Below are 23297 nucleotides of genomic sequence, written 5' to 3'. Positions count from 1 at the left end.
TCAAAATAGGTGAATTAGTTTTGAAAGTTATTTTACCAATGAAAAAGAAATCAAAATTTCTTGGTAAATAGTCTCACAACTGGGAAGGTCCCTTTCAAGTGATAAGAGTCTTTTCTGGAAATGCCTATCAGATTAAAGATATCGAGTCAGGGAAAATAGTTAATTCGATTAATGGAAAATATCTGAAATATTTCTATTACTGGCAAATATAGAAATTCAGCAGGCATAAGTTCAGAAAAGAAAATAGTCATTACAAAAGTAAAAAAAAAAAAGGGTTCAAGATGCCAATAGCTTAGCCAAATCAGAGCGCAGTTTTGTCCTTTTATTTTCCAGAATCATAAGCATTTCAATTTGCTTGAACTTGTCAGTTTGAATCTTCTCGAGCTGTTTTTCATACTCTCCCCGCTCAGTGTCGATTGAGACAAGTTTCTGGATAAGGAGATGTTGCTCTTGTTGTGCTGCAGCTAGAGGTTTGGCTAAGGTGGCTCTGTCTTGGCATATGATGGCAAGCTGTTGTTGAAGTTGAGCCAATTATGCTCCGATTCTTGCTTCTTCTTGGTCATGAAAAGCCTGGACGGAGATAGCATGAGAGATCCTCACGTCAAATTCTTCACGAGAGGATTGGATTGGTTGAGCAGTTGCAAGACAGCTTTCTATTTTGGATTTGGTTGTAGCCTCTTCATTTTCAGTTTTCTGAAGTTGAAACTGAGATGCAACACTATCATTAAGAAGTTGTTTGAATTCCTGGATCGAAGCAGAATATGGTGTGTTGTTTGGAAATTCAAAAGAAGAATTCAAGCAGTCCTCCAGGAGTTTGTTGAGGATTGGATCATTAACCCATAAACTAGGTGGATGATCCAAAAGTTTGATGAGTAATCGAAGTTGTTCCCGAGTGTCAGGCTCTACTAATTCGATTGGAGGTCTTGGTGTGGTAGATCTTGAGATTTCTGGAACAGGGACTGGTACCTTCTTTTCTTGGATAATTTTGTTCAAAATAGAAATCAGATCATCCAAGGTGGCACTACCTGGGGTGGAAAGAATATTCGATGTCCCTGGTCTTGGTCCTGGAGGGGTTTGAAGTGAAGGATCAGGTTGTAACTCTGGAGGGGTCTCGAAAACCTTGGAACGAGAGGAATCAGAATTGGTGGTGTCAGCGGCTTTAGACGCAGAATCAGAATCTGGAACCGCTTGATTTTCTTCAATAAAGGCAGCTTGATGATTCAGTGAGGATGACTCAAGTTTATGGGTTTCTTCTGAAGAATGCTGTAGGGGATTTGCTGTGGAATCAATCACCTGTGTTAAATGAAAAGCAGGTGGAAAAGTGGCCGGAATTGGTTGAATGGGTCCTGTAAACTGATGGAGTCATGGGATGTGGATTGTTCTTGACCATGTTGTTGTGGCAAAATTGATTGGCCAAGTGCTTCAGTAGTTGTAGTCGAGTGGCTAACATGGACAGACTAGTACAAAAGGTACACATCAGTTTTAGGTTTAAACTTTATTTTAAATTAAGTAAAGTGTGTAGTGATGATTGTGTTACCTGGGAGATTCTGGACCTTTGTCTTAATTGGGAGTTAGAGTCAGAGTCGGCTACATCTTCCAATTGAGAGGAGATAGTATGAGTGTCCTTGTTGACTGGTTCACTTTCTTTAGAACTCTCAGTTGATGATGGCAAAATCAACTGATAAGAAATCCAAAATTAAGTATGGTTAAAAATATAAGTTAAAGTGTATTTTAAGTTAAAGAAGGGAATTATAAAATTACCTTTCGAGAAGTTCTGGTAGGAGTTCTTCTACTTTTAGATGGTGGTAATCGAGCAGCCTCGGCTTTTCTTTTTTGAGTTCTTTTTAGAAAACCCTCAGCAACAGGAAAAGTTTGAATTGCAGTTTTTTGGATTTCTTCCAAGGAACGAGTGTACTTGGAGTAATAAGCATCCCACTACTCAAAACAGGATTTAGTGATATAGAAGCTGAGATCATACACTACGAAATTGAAGCGGTCCCTACGTTGTTGATTCTTTGAGAGGCAAGAATCGAAATCTTCTTGAGTGGTTAAAGCAAAGTGGCAGAAAGGCTCATCATTTCGAGGTTGTGGTGTTGGGATGGCTTGAGAAAATCTAAACTGTCTGGCTGTCATGTTTGGAGCATACAGGGTGATTTTGAATTTTTTCTTTTTGTGTAAAGGTAACCCTATTGGTATTACTTGTAGAGCCAGCATGTTTGCCTAACTTCGATTTGCAAGATCATTTGCTTCATTGGTGTCAGAGAAGATTAAACGGTCTAACCAAGCAGGACCACGATTGTGACGCAAGAAGGGAGTAAAATTGAGTTGGTTATTGTTAAAATCTTTGCAAGAATGGAGAAGGGAGAAAACAGCCCAAAATCTATCTTCATCTGATTCAGTGTCTAGAAAATTTGGTTTGTATTCAGACAATTGAAAACCATCGATGTATTGTTTGTCAGTGTTACCACCTTCAGGTTTTGTCATAAAATTTTCGAAAATGGCGTTAAGCCATAGTTGGAGAAGCCATAGAGGGCCTCCTGCACTGATGATTTTGTTGTCTCAGAGGTCACAAACAAACTGACCAAGCTCTTCAAAAATGTGTCCTAGAAGAAGCTTGGCTAAATTGAGGGATTTTGCTTCGTGAAGAAGAATGGCTAAAGGAAGGTAAATTTTCGACATTTGGATGCTTCGAGAGCAGAATAAGATAGCATTCAACCAATAAAATAAGAAGGCAATATGTTCATTATCAGTGATTTTTGTACCTTCTGCTCCCATGTTGTGGGAAATGAAGTCACTGTAAGAGGTGGTCAGGACCACATTGTATTGATGTTTTGACTGCATGTCAGGAGTACAGTCTGGGGAATTGATCGGAAGCCCTGTAATAGCGGCCACGTCCAGAAGGGACATTCAAATCATTCCACATGGAAAGTGGAAGTTGTTAGTTGTCCTATTCCAGAAACAGGTCGCAGCCCCAATCATCCAAGGGTGTGTGATAAGTGAGAAGTGGGAGAGCCTTAGTAGTTCATGAATTCCTGAAGATCTCCAATCAACATTTTTAGTGGGCTCAAGACGTCGATACCAGGCTGTGAAATCGCAGCCCCTAGGGCTAATCTTCGGATTATTCCTGAAAGTTTTTTGGTTAATGAAATGAGAAATATTGAAGGATTGGTTTATCAATAAATCTTTCCCTTTGGCACTTGGGAAGAAAGAGAGTTTTTTGTTCGCTCTTTCCTGAGATTCAATTGGACCAAGGAAACAGTGTGTCTCGACTCCAATGGTGAAAGGGATTAAGACTCTAGTGTCTTTGGATGATAAATGAGGATCATCAATGACTTCGTCATTGACTTGGTTGAGAATGCGAAGAGCTGGTGGGGATGGCGGTGTTATTTCGTGACCTTTCCCCTTATCTTGGGTGGTAGTTTGAGAAGAAGAACCATCCATTTTCAGCAAGAATAAAGACTGAAGATTTTGTGAAGAAATCTTAGGGTACAAAGAAAAATCAGAGAATGATGGGGTTCAGAAAGTTTGAATGAAGGCAAGAATGATGAATTTAAAGTGTCAATGTAGCCGTTACTGTGGAAGAGACACAGATAGAGGTAACTTCGTGTAGAAGGTGAAGTGGTAGAAGGAGAAAGCGTCAGTCTCGGAAGACGTGTCGAGTGGATCAATAATAATAAGGAGTTTAAATGATAATTATTATTGGTTTGGAAACTGACGTCTTTTTGGATTCAGTGTTTTATTGATTCGATAATAGTATCGAAGCCAACCACATTAATCCAAGGGGGCAATTTGTTGATCGAGAAAGTATTTTCGACAAGAGTGGGTCAAATCGAAATAAGTTAAGTGTGGTGTTTCAAGAAGACGCGTGTGCGCGAGCTTAAAGTTGGAGGTAATCGGTGCTGATGTGGATTTTGATTGTGTTGTCAATCGAATGAGCTAAATCGAAGAGAAGATTTGATTCGAAGGGTTAAATAGGACCTTCGAAAGAACTGATCGATTAGTAGTGAAAATGGGAAGTTAATGACTTTAATTGCATGAGGAGTTCATGGAGAATAGCTACAATCATGCGGCGGGAACGGTTACCAAGAGAGACTGTACTTCAGAATTTAAAATGCTAGCTACAATCATGCGGCGGGAACGATTACCAAGAGAGACTGCGCTTCAGAATTTGAAATGCTATGTTTAATTGTAATTAATTGTAATCAAATTAACCATTATGTAAGATAGTCTATAAATACTGTGAAGGGTTAGGGAATAAGGATTGAAACTTTTACTCAGAAAAACACTCTAGCACTCTCACATCCCAGCGTATCCTTGAGTTTACGATCGAGTTTCATTTTTCTGTAGGGTTCCTTCCACCTTCTTCTTCATTTTAATTTTAATTCTGTTTGTAAACTTCATATTTTTATTCACTAAGTATTATTCACATTCTTTACTTTCTCTGTTAAATTTATCTTTCAGCATTCCATCACTTACTTTGAATTTCTTTGATTTAATTTAAGGTGCTTTTACTGTTTTCTTTTGATTTTGGTACAACTCTTTCCATTTACCATGTCTTTACTTATTGAAAACTTTGATTTCTAAATTTCATTTAACATTCTACAAATTTATTTTATTTTTATTGTCAAAACTTGTCTAATCGAAGATGCTTTGATGCACTTCTAGAAAACTGGTACTCGCACAGAGGAGTAGGTTTTGCTCCCAGACCACTAGATATCGAACCGCCATCAATTTGCTAAAAATCGAGAAAATACTATTATAATTTTTTACTAGTATAATTTTGTAGTTTATTTTCTAGCTAAACAATGAAAAGAATGAATAGTTTTAGCAGAAATAGAAGTCAGTGCCTATATATGCAGGTATGTAATAAACTAATAATTCTACTGTTGCCTATCAATTCATGATTTCAATGATCTTTGATCTTTAAAATAATTGACTCTTAGAATCTTAAGTTCATCTAAAATAAGGCTATATACATTATCATAATGTTTTACCACAAATAACACTTCATCAGATTTTTTATTCACAACAATTCATTCTAATTTTTTGAAAATAACTAAATAACCAAGATTACATAATTGACTAATACTCAAAATATTGTATTTCAACTCTTCAACCAAGAAAATATTTTCAATGAAAGTAGATAGATTGTTACCAATTCTTCCAATAGCAATTTTTTTTTACTGTGATCACCGAAAGTTACAAATTCTCCATCATACTAGTTGAGTTTAACAAAGAATGTTGACTTTTCCGTCATGTGCCTAGAGCATCTGATATCTAAGTACCACATGTCTTTCTTCCTCTTGGATGCTAGCCATATCAGCACACATTTTCAAGTAAACTTAAGTATCCAAACCAATTTGGATCCTTTGAAGTTAATCCATCTTGGTTGCTCACAAGAGCATTGAAATCACAAACAACTTTGTATGTTTTGTTTTCTACTATTCTTTTGACAATAATGTATTGAGAGGAAGAATGACCATATTTATTGTAAGTAGAACAATGATTTCTGTGTGCATGATACTGAAAATGATTAAAGATTTTGAATATTCTATTTTTTTTTATGAAGGTGCAGTCCTTTTAAAGAATTAATTTCTAGCAACTATACCATCTTTAGCAACATAGCCCAAACCAGAATTCTTTGACACAGATTTGGTTCTTGATGATGATGAATTTTTGTCAAAAGGTATTTTTTCAAAAGCAACATCATTGTTAGTGAAATAACCAAAACCAAATTTTTCGAATAACAGTCTTTGATTAACAAGCAATCTATCCAAGTTATTGAAACTATGCGTAAATTTTGTTAGATTATTATTCAAATTTTCAATCATTTTATTCAATCTTTTATTTTCAGTGATGAGTTCTTGTTGAGGCATCAACCAAGTGCTTTCCTTTAAATTTTTTAATTTCAAATTTTAAGAATATGTTTTCTTCAACGAGATCAATAACACATTCAGTTTTCTTCACCTTTTCTTTCAAAAAATTATTTTCAGCTTTCAAAACTTCATTTTCAGATTTGTATTTATTGTATTTATTCAGCAATTTCTCAGAATAATTTGTGAGGTCATCAATAATAACATGTAAATCCTCAATAGACAAGTCAAAGTAGTTTACCTCATCTAATTGATTATGTCCCGCCATAAGACAGACTTAAGCTCATATTCTGATTCTTCATCCTCTTCAGAATCATTCTCTAGATCCTTCTATGAAGTCATAAGCACTTTCTTCTTTTATTTCTTTGTCTTGTCCTCTCTCTTGAGCTTAGGGTAGTTGAACTTGAAGTGTCTTGCCTCCTTGCAGTGATGACAAATGACTTTGCTCAGATTTTCCTTTTGCTCTTTTGAACTCGAGCCTTTGTTCTTGCTTTTGCTCCTCATTAACCTTCTTAATCTCTTAGTAAAAAAGATAATTTCCTCATCTGAAAAACTATCATTAAAATCATCCTCCAATAACTTAACTTTTGATTTTAAGGCCACTCCTTTTCTCTTTGTATCTTGGCTGGTGTGTGTGATTTCATATGGTAGAAATTTCTCTCTCAAGTCATCATAGGACAAAGAACTCAGGTTGTTGATCTTGACCACTACAATAGCTTTTGTTTCTCATTATTTTGTAATATTTCTAAGTACATTTCTCACAAGAGTTTGTTAAGTATGGGTCATACCCATAGCATCCAAGTTGTTTATGATGATTGAGAATCTCTCAAACATCTCATCAATGGTTTCTCCATCCTTCATGAAAAATATTTCATACTCTTTTTGCAGCATATCAATCCTTATTTTTTTTGACTTGTCTGATATCCTTGTGTGTGATTTAGAGTTTATCCCAAATCTTTTTTGTCGTCTTGCATCTAGATATCTTTCGATACTCCTCGAAACTGATAGTATAGTACATCAAGTTGATGGCTTTGGAATTTAACTCCACCTTCTTGTCTTCAACATTCTATTCGGCCTCTTCCTTTGGAGTCATCACTCCTTCAGTACTTGTCTTGGTAAGAACTTGAAGACCATTCACAATGATCTTCCATATATTGTAGTCAATAGATTGAATAAAGATCTGCATCTTTTTCTTTCAGTAGGTATAGTTTTTTCATTAAAAAAGGAAGGTCTGTTGTTTGACTGACCGTCAATTAGAGTGTAGGTCACAGCGGTTGCACCCAAGTTGTTAGCCATTGGACCTTTCCTCCAAGATGTGAGGCTTGACCCTTAAGGACCAAGTTTTGATACCAATTGAAGGTTCTTGATGGCTTAGAGAAGGAGGGGGTTGAATCAGTGACCTTCTTTTAAACTTGATTCAATAAGCTTCAAACCAGAAAATGAAACTTAGTTTCTGTTCCGTCTGCAAGATGGATTATACAGGAGATAATTTCGTTTTGTCTCATAAATATAGAAAACAGAAACAGAGCAGAAAAGAAGAAGATAACTCAGCTATGTATCCTGGTTCAGCTACTTTGTGCAATGCAACGACCTACATCCAGTCTCTACCACAATTGTGGTGAAATTTTCACTATCTTTTCAAATATTACAAATACCAATTTCCAAGGATTCAATCTAATCCTATCAGGGACAAACCAAGCTTCAATGTAAGCTTAACTTGGCTAGGTAACCTCCTAAGCTCTCAATACACTAAGTGCTCCCCCAATTTAGCAAGGGATACCTCTTAAGTGCATGATACAAAGCAAAAATACAATCAAAAGCAATCTGAAATAAATCTTGGCTTTTCTCTCTAAGTATTTCTCTTAACCTTTTCTCTCAATAACTTTTTCTTAATGCCTCACATAAATACCTTTTACCAGTGAATTGAAACAAAGAAAGATACAACATACAACCAGAATGCTCAACAATAAACCATAAAGGAGATGATGTAGAACAACTCAAATGCTATAAGATAAATCGAATTCAGCACTCTCAAGTGTAGCTCTTCATCTTGGCGGAATGTTAGTTTCTTTGATCTAGAAACACTGTCTAAAATGTTGAACTATAACAGAAGAGAAGCTCTCAATGAAACTCAGATCTTGGTTTACTCTCCTTGCCCAAACTAAAGTTGATTTCTTCTTTTTGTATTGAGTTCTGTTTCCACAGCTAGGGCTTACTTTCCAAAGTCAGTTTTTTTTTTAATCTTAAACCAGCTGAAATTTTCTTTTCTTTTTTCTTCACTCAAACCAGAAAATCAGGGATTTGAAATCAGAGTTAAGCAATGCAGTTTTATTGGTAATAGATCTTCAATGAGTTTGATAAACCAAAATCATTAACCTTGTGATTTGACCCTAAGTTTCAATATTAGCCATTGATTCACATTAGACTAAAGTAGCCACTAATTTCTTCAACTTAGTCAAAATGATTGTGCAGAGAGAAAAAAAAATTAACAAACAATTGACTTGCATGTTAAAGAAAACAATTTACCTAATTATACTTAATTTATGCATGTTGATTTTGATTTGACCTTGCTTCCTTGATTTACTTTCCTTTCTTCTTATTTGATGCTTAACAAAAAGTGAAGCACATTTTTCTTTTTTGATGCTTAGTGAAAAAATGAATTCTTCTCTTCCTACTTGAACTTTAACCAAAACACCATAGCAACACCAGGTAAAGATTGCTTTTCTTTTTCTTAAATGACAATGGGCTGAATTATAATTCATTTTTCATTGGCAGCTTTGGAAGTACTTTGTTTTTTTAGTTAGGCTACTTGTCTTCTTTGTTTGGACTACACAATGAACATAGGCTTGCAATACTAAATAATTTTATCAAAACACTTTTGGACTATCAACCCAATTAACACTATGTTTATCATCACCAAAAATATTATTATATGTAGTTAACACCTTCTAACTATTTTTCTAATTTATTTAAAACAAACTTTATTTTTTCATGATTTGTATGTTTTCAAAAAAAGTATATATATATATATATTGTTTGAAAAATGAATTACAATTCTTAATCCTTATTCTATAATTAAATTCATATAATATAATTATAGAATATTTATTTCCTGATTTTTTGTCTAAAAAAACATAATTACCTTCTATTATATTTTCTTCATAATAAAGGACAAATAGAGTTCACCCAGCTAATTTAAAAAACATATGAAACATTGATGTATAATTTAATTTGTGCTTCATCAGTCTTTATCACTTAAATTTTTTTTCTTAATTTAGTCCATATAAGTATATATATTATAGAAATTTAGTAAAATTGTGAAAACTTTCAGGATAATTAGACTTTAGTTAATATAGTAAATACTTTACACTTCAATCATGAGAATTTTTATTCAAATATCAGAATATATATATATATATATAGAGAATTGAACTAGTCATTTGTCTGCAATGCAATCATATTATCTGTTCTCCAGATCGATAATATTGCTAAACATGTTTTAATTGGATTTATAACATAATATTATGAAATATAAATTAGCGATGACGCTTTTGCTATCCTCTTTCATTTGGATTGATTCTTACTATTCTATTCAAACAATTATTGTAGTTAAATAAATCCTTAATTCCTAATAGAATTTGGAAGAGATCATTATTTAGTTATTTAATAAATATGAATAGAGAAAAGAAAGCAGAAGGGAGATATAACTAACAAACTGAAGAAAAGAGAAGGTTATGATTCTTTATTGCTTTCTTAATTATATTGCCTCCGGTAAGACAAGAAGATCGAGATTCTTTAATATATTTTTGTCACGAATAATTCTATGAATCAAGGTTGCTTCTGTATAGAAAAAAGTATTGAATAGTTTTTCTCTTACTATATAGAAACTAGAATGATTAGATGATTCTTTGTCACCTCACTCAAGTGATGACGGAAATTGTAAATAAGAAGAGAGATGCTCTGAAAAATAGGACGATTGAGGAGATTTGTCATGTACACTATTGGAAGAGACCTGGTAGGTAAGAAAAATATAAAATTAAAAAAAAAAATCAAAAGAATATCATTGAGAAGAGAAACACAAAAGTAATATATGATTTTTTAATTAGAAGTCACAAGAGAGCAAAGTATACGGTTCTACTTGTATCTTCATAGAGAAAAAGAAGGAAGCTATATATATATATATATAGCCTTAATTATTATATGTTTGGCAAATGACATAGCATAGCAAATTAATTAACTTTAATTTGGATATTTTTACATATGGAGGGACCAAATCCAGTTTCAAGTGCACAAGGAAGCACGTCAGGAAATTCAGGTTTGTTCTTATCCATATAAATTTCCTTATTATAAGAGAGTAACTGATCCTGCTAGCAAATGAAAATAAATGGTAGGAATTAGCTTAGCTTGGATCAGAGAGAAAGTAACTATTTAGTAGTGGTTAACAGAGAATGCAAGTAGCTCTATTATGCAATATGAAGCACTATTCAGGGCAGTGCGCAATGAGGACATCGACAACACCCGAAAATTCCTGAAAGAGCATCCAGAAGCATTGACTGCAAGGATCACGAGCGTGGGCGACACAGCACTTCATGTTGCAGCTATGCTTGGGCATCTGCACATTGTGGAGTATTTAGTGGAATTGATTTTAGAAAATGATCTTGAATCGGTAAATAATTATGGTATGACAGCGTTACAATACGCTGCTTATAGTTGGGATGAGAGTATCAACATTAAGATTGCAAACTGCATGGTTGACAAGAACCAGGGGTTGCCTGCTATCGCTTCTACCAATAATTGGCTTCCGGTGACATGGGCTCTTGAATTGGGCCAAATTCAACTGGCTCGCTACCTTTACTCAGTCACACCCTTTGAAGCATTGCTTCCTGAAAACGGCGCACACGGCGCTGATCTTCTGGCGTTGTGCTACTACTCCAAGATGTTTGGTAAGTGTTAGATATGTATCTCTTTATATAACAGGTTAAACTTTTTAGATAAATACTTTATAAAAACTTTTTAAGATTAAAAAAAAAATCTAGAATTCAATCCTTAATTCATTTTTTCACGAATAGATTTGGCTCTGGACTTGGTGAGGCGTTGCCCAAGATTAGTAATGAGGAGCCGGCCATCTGGGGATAACTTTTTGGTGATATTAGCAAAAACACCTTCCTCATATCCCCAGCTACCATTCTGGAAACGATGCTTGTATTCACGTAAGCAATTAACTTTCTTTCTTCTCTTCATACTTCATACTTCATACTTCATACTTCATACTCATCAACTAAGCTATATATAATAAATTCATGATAGGTATCCAAGTGCACCTAGAACCTCCATCTTCCCTCAATCAAGTTGTCATTCCCGTTTCAGAAACTAATCAAACAAGACACCATCATAATAAAGCTAGCCTTGCATGTCCACCAGGTGAGTGAGTTTCTTGTGCTATTGCCAAACTTTTCTAAATCTCTTCTAGTTATATTTGGTAAAATTAAACAAATCCAAAAGTTTTATGGTACAACATTTTTTATAAAATGCAAAATAAAGAGTTTGCACTTTTGAAAAGTACAAACACTCTTTTAAAAAAATTTATCAAACAAATCTTAATTTAGTTGAAATTCATCTTTTGCTGAGTTAAATTAAAGATTAGTTATAAATAATAATAAGGTTTAATTGTTTGTTAGTTTTTATTATTTCATTAAATTTTTAATTAGGTTCTTTAAGTTTAAAAATATATAATTAGATTTTTAAATTAAATAAGAATTTATAATTAAATTTTTACTAGTATTGAAAATAATAAATCAAATAATATATATTTATATATAAATTTATAGTGATTGAATTTTAGTGTGGATATAATATTTTTGAAAGGATAATTATCTTAAAATATTTATTTTTTAGAGTACTTCGCAATTCATCCTCTATTAAACACAAAAATGCTTATTCCAAAAAAAATTATTTTTTAATAAAAAAATAAAAAGGATTTAATTAAAATTTTTATTTAATATAAAAATTTAATTAATAAAATTATAAAAACTAATAGAATAATTAACTTTAAATATAATACTCAAACAATTCAAGTAACTATTATTTATATTATAATTTTATTGGTGCATGTTGCATTCCTTTATTTTCTTTTCGATAAATGTGTTAAAATTTTATTTAGGTGGTGCTTTAAGTGTTTTGTTTGTTTCTTTATTTATTCATTTTTATTCATAGATACTCTATTCTACAGAAATTATTTTTAATATAAAAGTAGAAATAGTGTTTTGTTTGAATATTGACATTTGAAGTGTATTATAGTATTGTAGAAATATTTAACACGTCCCTCTACGTGTTTTAATACGCCCCCACGTGTTGGTTGGTGTTAGGATTTGGTTGAATTAGTCTCACATTGCTCAGGATAGCAAATGGAGTGGGTGGCCTAGGCTATAAATATGAGGCTAAGTTCTCCATTTGTTTTTGCACCAGTCAGAAACACTTTAAGCTTGTATCTGATTTTTCTTTTCCTCTGTACTCTTTGATTAGAGAGTGTTGTGAGGTGTAGTTAGATATTTGCTTTGAGAGAGTGTGGGTGTACTGGGGTGCCGGTGAGAGAAAGAAGTCTATGTGTTGTAACAATTTTCACATAGTGATATTCTCTGGTTGTCATTTGACAACGGCCGTGGTTTTTTCTCCGGTAATTGGAGTTTCCACGTTAAATTCTTGTGTTGTGATTGTGTCTATTTTATTTCTCTGTCAAAGGTGTTTTCTCAAGGGGGAATGGTGTCTTATTCCCAACAAGTGGTATCAAGAGCTTCGGTTCGGTGGGATTTATTCTTAGTATGCTCTGTGGTTGCAGCCTAGTCTGACCTTCCACATCAGAAAAGAATTTTGTCATGTGGCTTGAGGTTGATCTTTGGTTGCTGTTGTTGTTGCTGGAAGGCAGTGTGACACTGTGAGAGTGCTGTTTGAAAAGGTTCTGGCTAAGGAAAGACTTGGTATTTAAGTGTGTCCATTGTGACCCACCTCTCTTTCCTGGGGACCCTTCCTAGTGCACGGTTGAGTTATACTATTCCAGTATACGGTTGCAACAATGTCAGGATATTCAAGTGCTGTGAAGCTTGAAATAGAGAAATTTGATGGAAGAATCAATTTTGGCTTGTGGCAAATACAAGTCAAGGATGTGTTGATACAATCAGGTTTGCACAAGGCGTTGAAGGAGAAGATCTCTGGTTGCTCTCTCTATGAGAGAAGATGATGTTCTCTAGAAGACAAGAAGTATCCTCATGGTATTACCGCACTGCCATGGATAAGGATGAGTTGTGGCAATCGGGTCCACAATTGCACACGGGCATTGGTTGGCGTTGAGATGCAAGGTGTGTGGCGGAGTTAGGTCGATGGCTGAAGAACTTCCAGGAAAAGCCAATTTGGAAGTTGCACCATGAATTTTCAGCAAGGTTTCGATCTGTACCAAGGTGAAATGCTTGGAGTGGTCTAATTCCAAGTGAGTATACTTTCATGGTGGAGTATGATAGTTCTCTGAACTATGATTGTCGGTATAGACAATGGCAGCAAAGAATTGTCGGTGTTGACAATGGAAGCTGAAGATGTGTGACTATTTCAATCAAGGTGGAGATTGTTAGGATTTGGTTGAATTAGTCCCACATTGCTCAGGATGGCAAATGGAGTGGGTGGCCTAGGCTATAAATATGAGGCTAAGTTCTCCATTTGTTTTTGCACCAGTCAGAAACACTTTAAGCTTGTATCTGATTTTTCTTTTCCTCTGTACTCTTTGATTAGAGAGTGTTGTGAGGTGTAGTTAGATATTTGCTTTGAGAGAGTGTGGGTGTACTGGGGTGCCGGTGAGAGAAAGAAGTCTATGTGTTGTAACAATTTTCACATAGTGATATTCTCTGGTTGTCATTTGACAACGGCCGTGGTTTTTTCTCCGGTAATTGGAGTTTCCACGTTAAATTCTTGTGTTGTGATTGTGTCTATTTTATTTATCTGTCAAAGGTGTTTTCTCAAGGGGGAATGGTGTCTTATTCCCAACAGTTGGGATGTTACCACGTATTCCCCCTATGTGTTGTAACACTCACCCTACATGTTGCAATACGCCCCCACGTCCAAAATAATTCTATTTCTAACAAAAATACCAATATTTTTTTCATATAAAAAAAATAGTCTTCTATTTTATTATAATGAATGGTAGGGGTGTTTATAAAAAAACCAAAATGTAGTTAACAGGTTAAAAAATCATAACTACATTGTGGTTAACCAATTTAATAAAACAATTTTAAAAACCATATCCATATTTTTTAGAATTGGTTAACCAAATTAAAAAAAAAAACCAATTTTTAACCGATTAACCAAAACCAAAACCAAATTAAAATCAAAACCTAATTTCAAAACCAAATTACATAGTCTTTCTCTCTCTCTCTCCCTCTCCCCCTTCCTCTCTCTTTCTCTCTCCCTCCCTTCTTTCTCTTCTCTTCTCTTCTCTTTCTCTCCCTTCTCTCTCTCCTCCTATTTCTCTTTTTTCCTTCTCTCCCTCCTCTCTCTTTCTCTCTCATTTTTCTCTTTCTCCTCCTCCTTTTTATCCTCTCCTTTTCTCTCTCCCCCTCCTCTCTCTCTCTCTCTCTCTCTCTCTCTCTCTCCTCTCTCTATTCTCTCTCCCCTTCTTTCTCTTCTTTTCCCCTATTTCTCTCCCCTCTCCCTCTTTCTCTCCCTTCCTTCCCTCCTCTCTCTCTCTCACTCATTTTTCTCTTTATCTCCTCTCCCCTTCTCTCTCTCTCTCTCTCTCTCTCTCTCTCTTCCATCATCTCTTCCTCCTCTCTCTCTCTCTTTCTCTCTCTCTCTCCCCTATCTCTCTTTCCCTTTCTTCCTCTCTTTCTCTCTCTCCCCTCTCCCTCCTCTCTCTCTCCCTTCCCTCTCTCTCTCTCTCTCTCCCCTTCTCCTCTTTCTCCATCTCGTCTTTTTTCTCTCTCCCTTGTCTCTCTATCCTTTTCTCCCTCTCTCCCCTTTTCTCTTTCTCTCTCCTTCTCTCCCTCTCTCTCTCTCTCTATCTCTCTCTCCTTCTCTCCTCTCTCTCTCTCTCTCCTTGCCCTCTTTCTCTCCCTCCCTTCTCTCTCTTCCTCTCTCTCCTCCCATTCCTCTCTCTAATCATCTCTCTCCTTTTTCTATCTCTCCTCCTCCTTTCTCTCCTCTCCTATCCTTCTCTCTCTTCCATATCTCTCTCCTTTCTCCTCTCTTTTCCTTTCTCTCTCTCTCTCTCTCTCCTTTCTCTTCCCTCTCTTTTCTCCTCTTTTCTCTAAAGCGAGAGAGAAGAGAGAGAGGAGGAGAAGATAGAGGAGGAGAAAGAAAAAATGAGAGAGATAAAAAGAGAGAAGAATGATAGGAGAGAGAAAATAAGAGAGAGAAAGAGGACAAAGAGGGAGAAAGAGAGAGGGGAGAGAGAGAAGGAGAGAGAGACAGAAAAAGAGAAGAAGAGAGAGAAAAGAGAGGAGGGGAGAGAGAAGGAGAGAGGGAGAGGAGGGGAGAGAGAAAGAGGGAGAGAGAGAGAGAGAGAGAGAGAGAGGGAGAGAAGGATAGAGAAAAAGAAAGGGGAGGGGGAGAAAGAGGAGAAGGGGGAGAGAGAGAAAAGAAAGAGAGGAGGGGGAGAGAGAAAAGGAAGAGAAGAGGAGAAAGAGGGGAGGGGGGAGAGAGAGGAAGAGAAAGAGAGGGGAGGGAGAGAGAGAGAGAGAGAGAGAAGGAAGAGAGAAGAGGAGGGGGAGAGAAAAGGAGAGAGATGGGAAGAAGGAGATAAGAAAAAGTTACTCGTATCATTTAGAAAGAAAATTATTTATATTAGAAAAAATTATTTATAAAAAATGCTTAAAAGAGATAAGAAAGAAAAAGGAACGAAAGCAATGGAATGGATTTCATTAGTTACAAATGTTACTCGTATTATTTAGAAAGAAAAAAATTAGATTAAAAAAATTCAATTAAAAAAAGGTTTAAAAATTTGGGTTTGTATGTAAAAATATTAATTTTTTTGTAAAAATCTATTTTTACATGTAAAAACCAATTTTATGGTATAAAAACTAATTTTTTATGTAAAAACCAGTTTTTATTTTAATAATAGGTTAAAAACTGGTTTTGAATTTCACTAACTGGTTAATAACCGGTTTCATTATGTAAAACCAATTTGGTTAATTAACCAATACTATATTTTTGGTTAACCGAAAAATTGGTTTGGTTTTTGGATTAACCAAACCATGAACACCCTTAATGAATGGGTAGTTTATTTATTGGGTTAATAGTAGAGGTGGCAAACGGGCCTAAATTTACTGGATCGGCTCGCATAACGTCAAAAAAGGTAGGTCAGGCTGAAAAATTGAGACCGTCACACATCAAAAGCCCGCTTAACTCGCACCACTTAAACCAATGTCGGAGCCACGTTATATGGTAGGGGGCAATGACCCCCTCCCCCAAATTAATAATTTGTAAATAGAAGTCTCTAATTTTTCAGTTTGGCCCCCTTTTAATTTTTAATTTTTCTCTCTTCTTAATTTATATTTTTCATGTTGGCCCTCCCAAAAATATTTTTAACTCCACCCCTAACTTAAACCGTGGGTTTTGACGGGATTTGCTGGGGCGGGGCGGACTTTCCCGGCAGGTTCAGTATTTTTTTGGCCAGAGGCTATTTTTTGCAATTTGTTTGGTCCAAAACCCAACTTCTTCCAACCCGACCTGACCCGACCCAATAAAACCTTACCCGCCCTAAATTCCTAATTGACTCTCCCTTACAGCCTTACCCTTACTCCCTCGGACTCACTCACTCCCACTCACAACACACCGAGCCTTTCCCATAGTCATACCTCACACACTCACACTAGCCGCCGCTTCCAACCGTGTTGCGTCCAGTGTCCGTCGTCGTTGCCATTGCCATCGCCAGCGCCGTTGGCCCGTCTCACGCTCACGCAGTTCGATCACGCTAACGCTTGCATCTCGCAGCCTCGCACAGACGGTGCAGTTGCACCCGGCAGTCGTGGCGCTCCACGTGACAGGCTGCTTCCACTGTCGCTCTTTGATCCTCCTGGGTCCTAGCTACCGCCGCTGCTACGTCTAGCCGTCGTCGCCACTGATCAGCGATCCTGGGTCCTAGCCGTTGGCACTGCTTATTTGTCCTCTCACTCTCTAGGTCTGTCGTCTGGTCGTCGCCGCTGCTCCTCGCTTTCTCTGTCTTGGTCGTCAGTTCGTCGTTGCTGTTATTCTGGATTTCTTGTATGTTAATTTTCTGGTTAACGTTTTAGATCAGAGATTTAGGTTTGTGTAAGATTAGAGATTTAGACAAGTTTAGGTTTGTTTGCTTTGAATAAATTTTACTGTTTTGACAAATGACAAATCTAAAATTTGATGTACGCAGATTCATATATTGTTTGTTGTGTTTCGTTTTATTTGATAATGGTTTTGAGTTTTGACTAAATCAGAATGGTTGATTCTTGTTTTAACATTTGCTTTGATTAAATTTTACTGTTGTGACAAATGACAAATCTAAAACATGATTATTTAATACTTAATAGTAAAAAAAAAAAAAAAAGAGATTTGGTGGGTTTGGCCCGCCATTAGGTGGGATGGGGCGGGCTTTCCTGCTTGCCACTCCTAGTTAATAATCAAATTAATCTTTGGAAGATAAGCCATTTTTTAAATTCATTTCTAAAAATTTTTTTCAATTAAATTAGTCTTTCAAAAATAATGAATTAATCATATTTGTCCTCCAGTTACTCCACTAACAATTTTTTTCAAATGATGTTGTAAAACGTTAATTGATAATATATATATATAAAATCTGATATCTCTAATTTGATAATGACCAAATATATTTATAAAAATTTATTAATTTAGTCATTTTTTTCGATTACAAAAACTCTATTCTCAATATGGCCTAGTGACTAAATTGATAAATTTCCGTAAAGTAAAGGTTTAATTGAACATGTTATTTGTCATGCATGCTATCAGTTAACATTTCACATCATCAATCGTTGATGAAAATGATGAATAGAGTAATTGAAGGACAGGTATAATTAATTCATAATCTTTAAATAACTAATTTGATTCAAAAATCTTTCAGCACAAATTTAAAAATATCTTATTTTTTAGGTTAATTTGACTATTAACTTTTTGTTTGTTTGTAAACCATAGGAATAATGAAGGAAATATACGAAGCAAAGTTAAGTGATGAGCAATCTCGTGTGTTGCTACGTGCTGCGTGCAATGCAATTTCTCCGGAAAATATAGAAGAAATCTCAAAAAGTGGAATGGAGGGGGCGATACTTATGGCAGCACAACGAGGGAATGCCACATTTATTGTTGAAGCATTAAAGGCGCAATTTAGCCTTTTGTGGACATGGACCAAAGATGAAAGGCGCATATTTTCTGTTGCTGTTCAGTATCGCCAAGCAAGTGTTTACAATCTTTTTCATGGTCTTACTCTCAAGCCTTTATTTCCAAGCTCCTATGACACCTATGGCAATTATATGCTTCACATGGCAGGAATGCTAGCTCCACCAGAACAGCTTAATCCTATTCCCGGGGCACTTTTACAAATGCAACGAGAACTGCAATGGTTCAAGGTATTCTATAAGGAAAGTTCTATGGTGGCATAGAAAGTAGTGGCTAAGAATGGCTAAGAGTTGATTAGCCTATCAAAAGAGGATAAGTGATGATACAATGGATTAAAGGTGAATCTACAACAATCTAACTTTTTGCAAGTCTACCATGCTCTATATGCTTCCAAATTTACCACTAGACTAAGATGCTTCTTATTAATATATATACAAATTATAATATATATATATATATATATATATATATATATATATATATATTATTTTATTATATTCAATTTATTTTAATTTTAAAGTCACCTATTTTAAAATTAATTATATTTTATTTAACTATAAATTTTATTAAATATATACAAATTAAAAAGATAAACAAAAAATTTTATTAATCATAATTTATTTTTTTCTTTTATAATTATATGATATCTATTAATATTAATTTTTTAATAAATACTTGTAGTATATAATAATAGGTAAAGACTTACACGCAATTGTTTTCATATGAAATTAATAGTTGAAAAATTTTAGATGATATGTAGTCAAATTTGTCAAATCATCTAACGGTTCTTAAATATCAACTTCACATGAAAACAACTGTACGTGAGTTTTCACCTATAATAATATAATAATACAATAAATATAAACTAATTAATAAAATATTAAAATTTGAAAATGATAATTATTTTTATAAAAATAAAATAAAAGTACTTATAATAAAAAATAATTAAATTTTATATAATTGTTTCGGTTCGACCAGTGACTCACTGATTGAACCAATGACCCAATAACCTTACACCGGTTCAGTTCTGATGTCCATTAAGCTGATGTGGATTTCTTTTGATTTTCGAAAAAAAAATTTTGGTTTTCTAAAAATTTTAAGTTTGGTACTTTTCATGTTCTTGAGTTCTTTGAGTCTTTAAATTTTGTTCTTTGTGTTCTTGTAATGCAAGGTAGACTTGTAATTACGTTGCCCAAAAAATATTTTTTATGTTTGGACCTTGCAAGTAAGTGAACAAACTTTAGTAAATTATTATAGTTTCTATTTTTTCTTTTCCTAATACTGGTCCAATATAAATGATTATAAATTTGTGAAACAAAACTTCTTCTCCATTTATTAAAATTAGCTATCTTTTGTGAAAAAAAATAATCTATTTAAAAAAAATTTATAATTTAATTCTAATAAATAAAAAATCATGTTTAAATTAGGACTCTTCCACGAAACACAATATAATATTGGAAGGGCTCTTGGATGATCATCCTTCTCGATCCAAAGTTAGTCATTCTCTTTTTTTGTGTGTTAAAATACACAACCAATCAGGAGATTATATAGTGGAGAAATATGTTTTAGAAGATGCACTTTCAAAAGCATAAAAATTTTATTGAAATAAAAAATTCGAATTCTAATTTATAAAAAGAAAAATTAAAATTATATTATTTTAAACAATTATATTAAGTATATACTAAAATTATTTATTAATATAAAATATATATTAAAATATAAAATATAGATATCATATAATTATAAAAGAAAAAAAATGAATTGTGATTAATAAAATTTTTTGTTTATCTTTTTAATTTGTATATATTTAATAAAATTTATAGTTAAATAAAATATAATTAATTTTAAAATGGGTGACTTTAAAATTAAAATAAGTTGAATATAAGTAAAATAAAATAGTTATATATATATATATATATATTATAATTTGTATATATAGTACTAAGAAGTATCTTAGTCTAGTGGTAAATTATCCTTTCTTGTAACCCTTAGGGTAGGTTTGAACCACTTAGGAAGCATTTTGGAAAATTTGGAAACATATGGAGTATGGTAGACTTGCAGAAAGCTAGACTGTTGTAGATTCACCTTCAATTCATTGTATCATCACTTGTCCTCTTTTGATAGGCTAATCAACTCTTGGTCATTCTTAGCCACTACTTTCTATGCCACCATAGAACTTCCCATTCTATAATCATATATTATTCAAATAAATGAAATAAAATTACTTCAACTCTCCACGTCATTTTTTTTCTGATTTACGTAAAAGAATTTATCAAATACCTAATAGCAAATATCTACAAACAAGGGATTATCATGTAATTGTTAAGAAGGTAGTTGGATTAGCTCGAGGAAGAAAGCTAATTGGCCACAATTCAATAAACCGGTGGAAGGATATCCTTAGTGTTTGATAGAAATTTTAAAGAGAATATGAATCCTTTAATTTAGGCAAGATCTTATGCAAATATAATTCATATTATGTCTTATTAATATATTCCCAAGAGAGAGGTCTTATATGATCCTTTGTGTTATTTGCATTTCTTTTATGCTGACTATATCCTTGTGGAGGCAATTGGTGAGAGATAGGAGAACGGGTTATTCCGAGTCAATAAAAGTGTCTTAGGCTCTTAGCTAAGTTACCCATTATAGATTATACAAAATATTATAGTAACTCTAAACCATAAAAAATGTTTTTGAAAATTTTAAATGTTTGACAAATATTTAAAAAAAAAATCAAAATGATGAAAACATCCTCAAAAAGTAAAAAATTTAAAATCATATTTTGATCTGGCGTTTTGTGATCTTTTATTAATGACTGAATTTTTTTCAAAAAATAAACGAAAAGTCTTGTGATTGAATTTTATTCGAATTTTTTACATAAGTCTTCTAAATAGTTATCGAAATCATTTTACAAAAATAACAAACAAATATATAAATTGTCAAATACAAATATTATATGAGACTTATACAAAAAAAATATTTTTACTATTTTTTTCATATTTTTTATTTTTTTGAAGATATTTTTGTTCTTTTAATTTGTTTAGGAATAATAATTTTATCAATACCTAAATTTTTTGACAACAGGTTTTGATAGCCTGTTCTTATAATAAATTTACAAATTATTGAGTAGCTTTCAATATAGCTTAATTCAAAAATGCTATTTGTACACCAAAATCAGCTACCAATTTATTTGTGTATAAATAGATGCGTGATTTAATTTATTTTCAATGTGTATTTATATTCCAACACGTATTTTATACTGGTGGCTAATTTTAGTAGCAAATTTTAGTGTACACGTAACATAACTCTAGCTAATTAATATTACTTAGAATAAAATCAATTTGATTTATGCAAGTATACCAAATTATTCCAACACTACAGCAGAGGCGGAGTATAGCTGGCGTTTTTTTTAGATTAACAGTCCTTCCATTTCAATTTATACTAAGTGTCTTTTTTATTTTATTTTTTAGATTAATTAAAATTGCTAAATAATAAATTTTAATACAAGTTCTTATTTTTTTATATCAGAAAAGTTTAGTAACAAAAAAAATTAATCATAATTTATTTTATTTAATATTTTTTAATGTAAGCAATAATTAACGAAGATTAAATAAAATAAATTTTAACTGCTTTTTTGTTTTTTGAACATTACGGTTTTAGTATCTTAATTTCATGGAGTCGTCTACGTGTAGGAAGTGGAGAGTATCACGCCACCTTACGTAAAGCAACAATTAAACAATGGCAATTTGACACCTAGAGAATTGTTCACAAAGGAACATAAGGAGTTAGTGAAAGAAGGTGAGAAATGGACCAAAGGAACGGCAGGTTCTTGTGGTGTTGTAGCAGCTCTTGTAGCTACCATCACTTTTGCTGCTGCTTTCACTGTTCCCGGTGGCAATGACCAAATCAAGGGATATCCAATTTTCTTGCATAAAAATCTATTTATGCTATTTATAATATCAGATGCAGTGTCACTCTTCTCTTCCACAACTTCACTGCTTATGTTTCTGGGGCTCCTCACTTCTCGCTATGCAGAAGATGATTTTCTCAAGTCACTGCCCACAAAGCTCATCATAGGCCTTTCCGCTATGTTCATCTCTCTTGCAACTATGATGGCAGCCTTTTGTACCGCTCTTTTCCTTATGCTCCAACACCGATCATGGATTGTTATTTCCATAACCTTTCTTGCTTCCATTCCGGTTACTTTATACATTTGGTTGCAGTTTCCATTGCTTGTTCTCATCTTTAAGTCAACTTATGGACCAAGCATATTTGATAGAAATATTAAGCCTTGGCTTTGAGACTAAAAGCTAGTTAAGTAGCTATAGTGTGCTGTTGAACTTTGGTGAATTCTTATTTTGTTTGAGCATTTCAATGTAATTATCATTTGGTATATAGTTTCCACTTCTTTGCATTGGAATGTAATGGATCATATTCTTTTGTCACATTGATTCTATGAACAAACAATTATATAAAAATTCTCACACCTCACAAATTTTTAAACACCTGGCATTAGATTAACCAGCTCTAATACCAAATATAAATATAATACCCACAATTTATTGATTCCTAACTCACATATAATATATCTCACTCAGATTCACTAACAATTATAAGAGTATAAGAGAGAATTTTTGAAATAAACACTAAGAATTTTTAATTCATGGAGAGATAATTTAAGTACATGATGAGTTTCAAACTTTTATATAGACAAAATATAAAGACATACTTAATTGTTAAGAAAAATTATTATTGGCTATGAACAATTAAGGATGAGTTGTAATAAAGATGATGAAACTTGTAGAAAGTTTAACTTGCTACACTAGTTATTTTTGATAAGTTTGATGACTCATAAGTATAATATATATTTAGCCACTATTGTTGATTACTTTTGACTTTACTTTTAGCATGTGGTCAAATTTTAAAATTCATATTTGACTATTACATTCTAAACACTTCTAGCAATTTGTAATATTCTTGAATCTTCTAGGATTTTATAGAAAATATTGTATGAGTTGTAAATTCTAAAATTTTCTAACAACTTGATAATGTGGAGTCTTCTAATTT

The 23297-nt window shown here is 33.4% G+C and overlaps 1 protein-coding gene across 1 annotated transcript; it reads left to right on the top strand.

Moving 5' to 3' along the window:
• The first annotated feature begins 10091 nt into the window (after positions 1 to 10091).
• Positions 10092 to 22665, top strand: LOC107616494 (uncharacterized). Its single transcript, XM_088499892.1, has 6 exons — positions 10092 to 10188; positions 10319 to 10816; positions 10943 to 11083; positions 11181 to 11294; positions 18033 to 18463; positions 21923 to 22665. Exons 1-6 carry the CDS (start codon positions 10134 to 10136, stop codon positions 22529 to 22531), a joined length of 1848 nt encoding a protein of 615 aa, XP_088356018.1. The 5' UTR covers positions 10092 to 10133; the 3' UTR covers positions 22532 to 22665.
• The last annotated feature ends 632 nt before the right edge of the window (positions 22666 to 23297 follow it).

This window comes from Arachis ipaensis, chromosome B9, assembly GCF_059453495.1.
Source record: "Arachis ipaensis isolate K30076 ecotype BB chromosome B9, ASM5945349v1, whole genome shotgun sequence".
Lineage (NCBI taxonomy): Eukaryota > Viridiplantae > Streptophyta > Magnoliopsida > Fabales > Fabaceae > Arachis > Arachis ipaensis.
The sequence above is the reverse complement of the archived record's forward strand: the minus strand, read 5'-3'. Positions and strand labels throughout refer to the sequence as shown.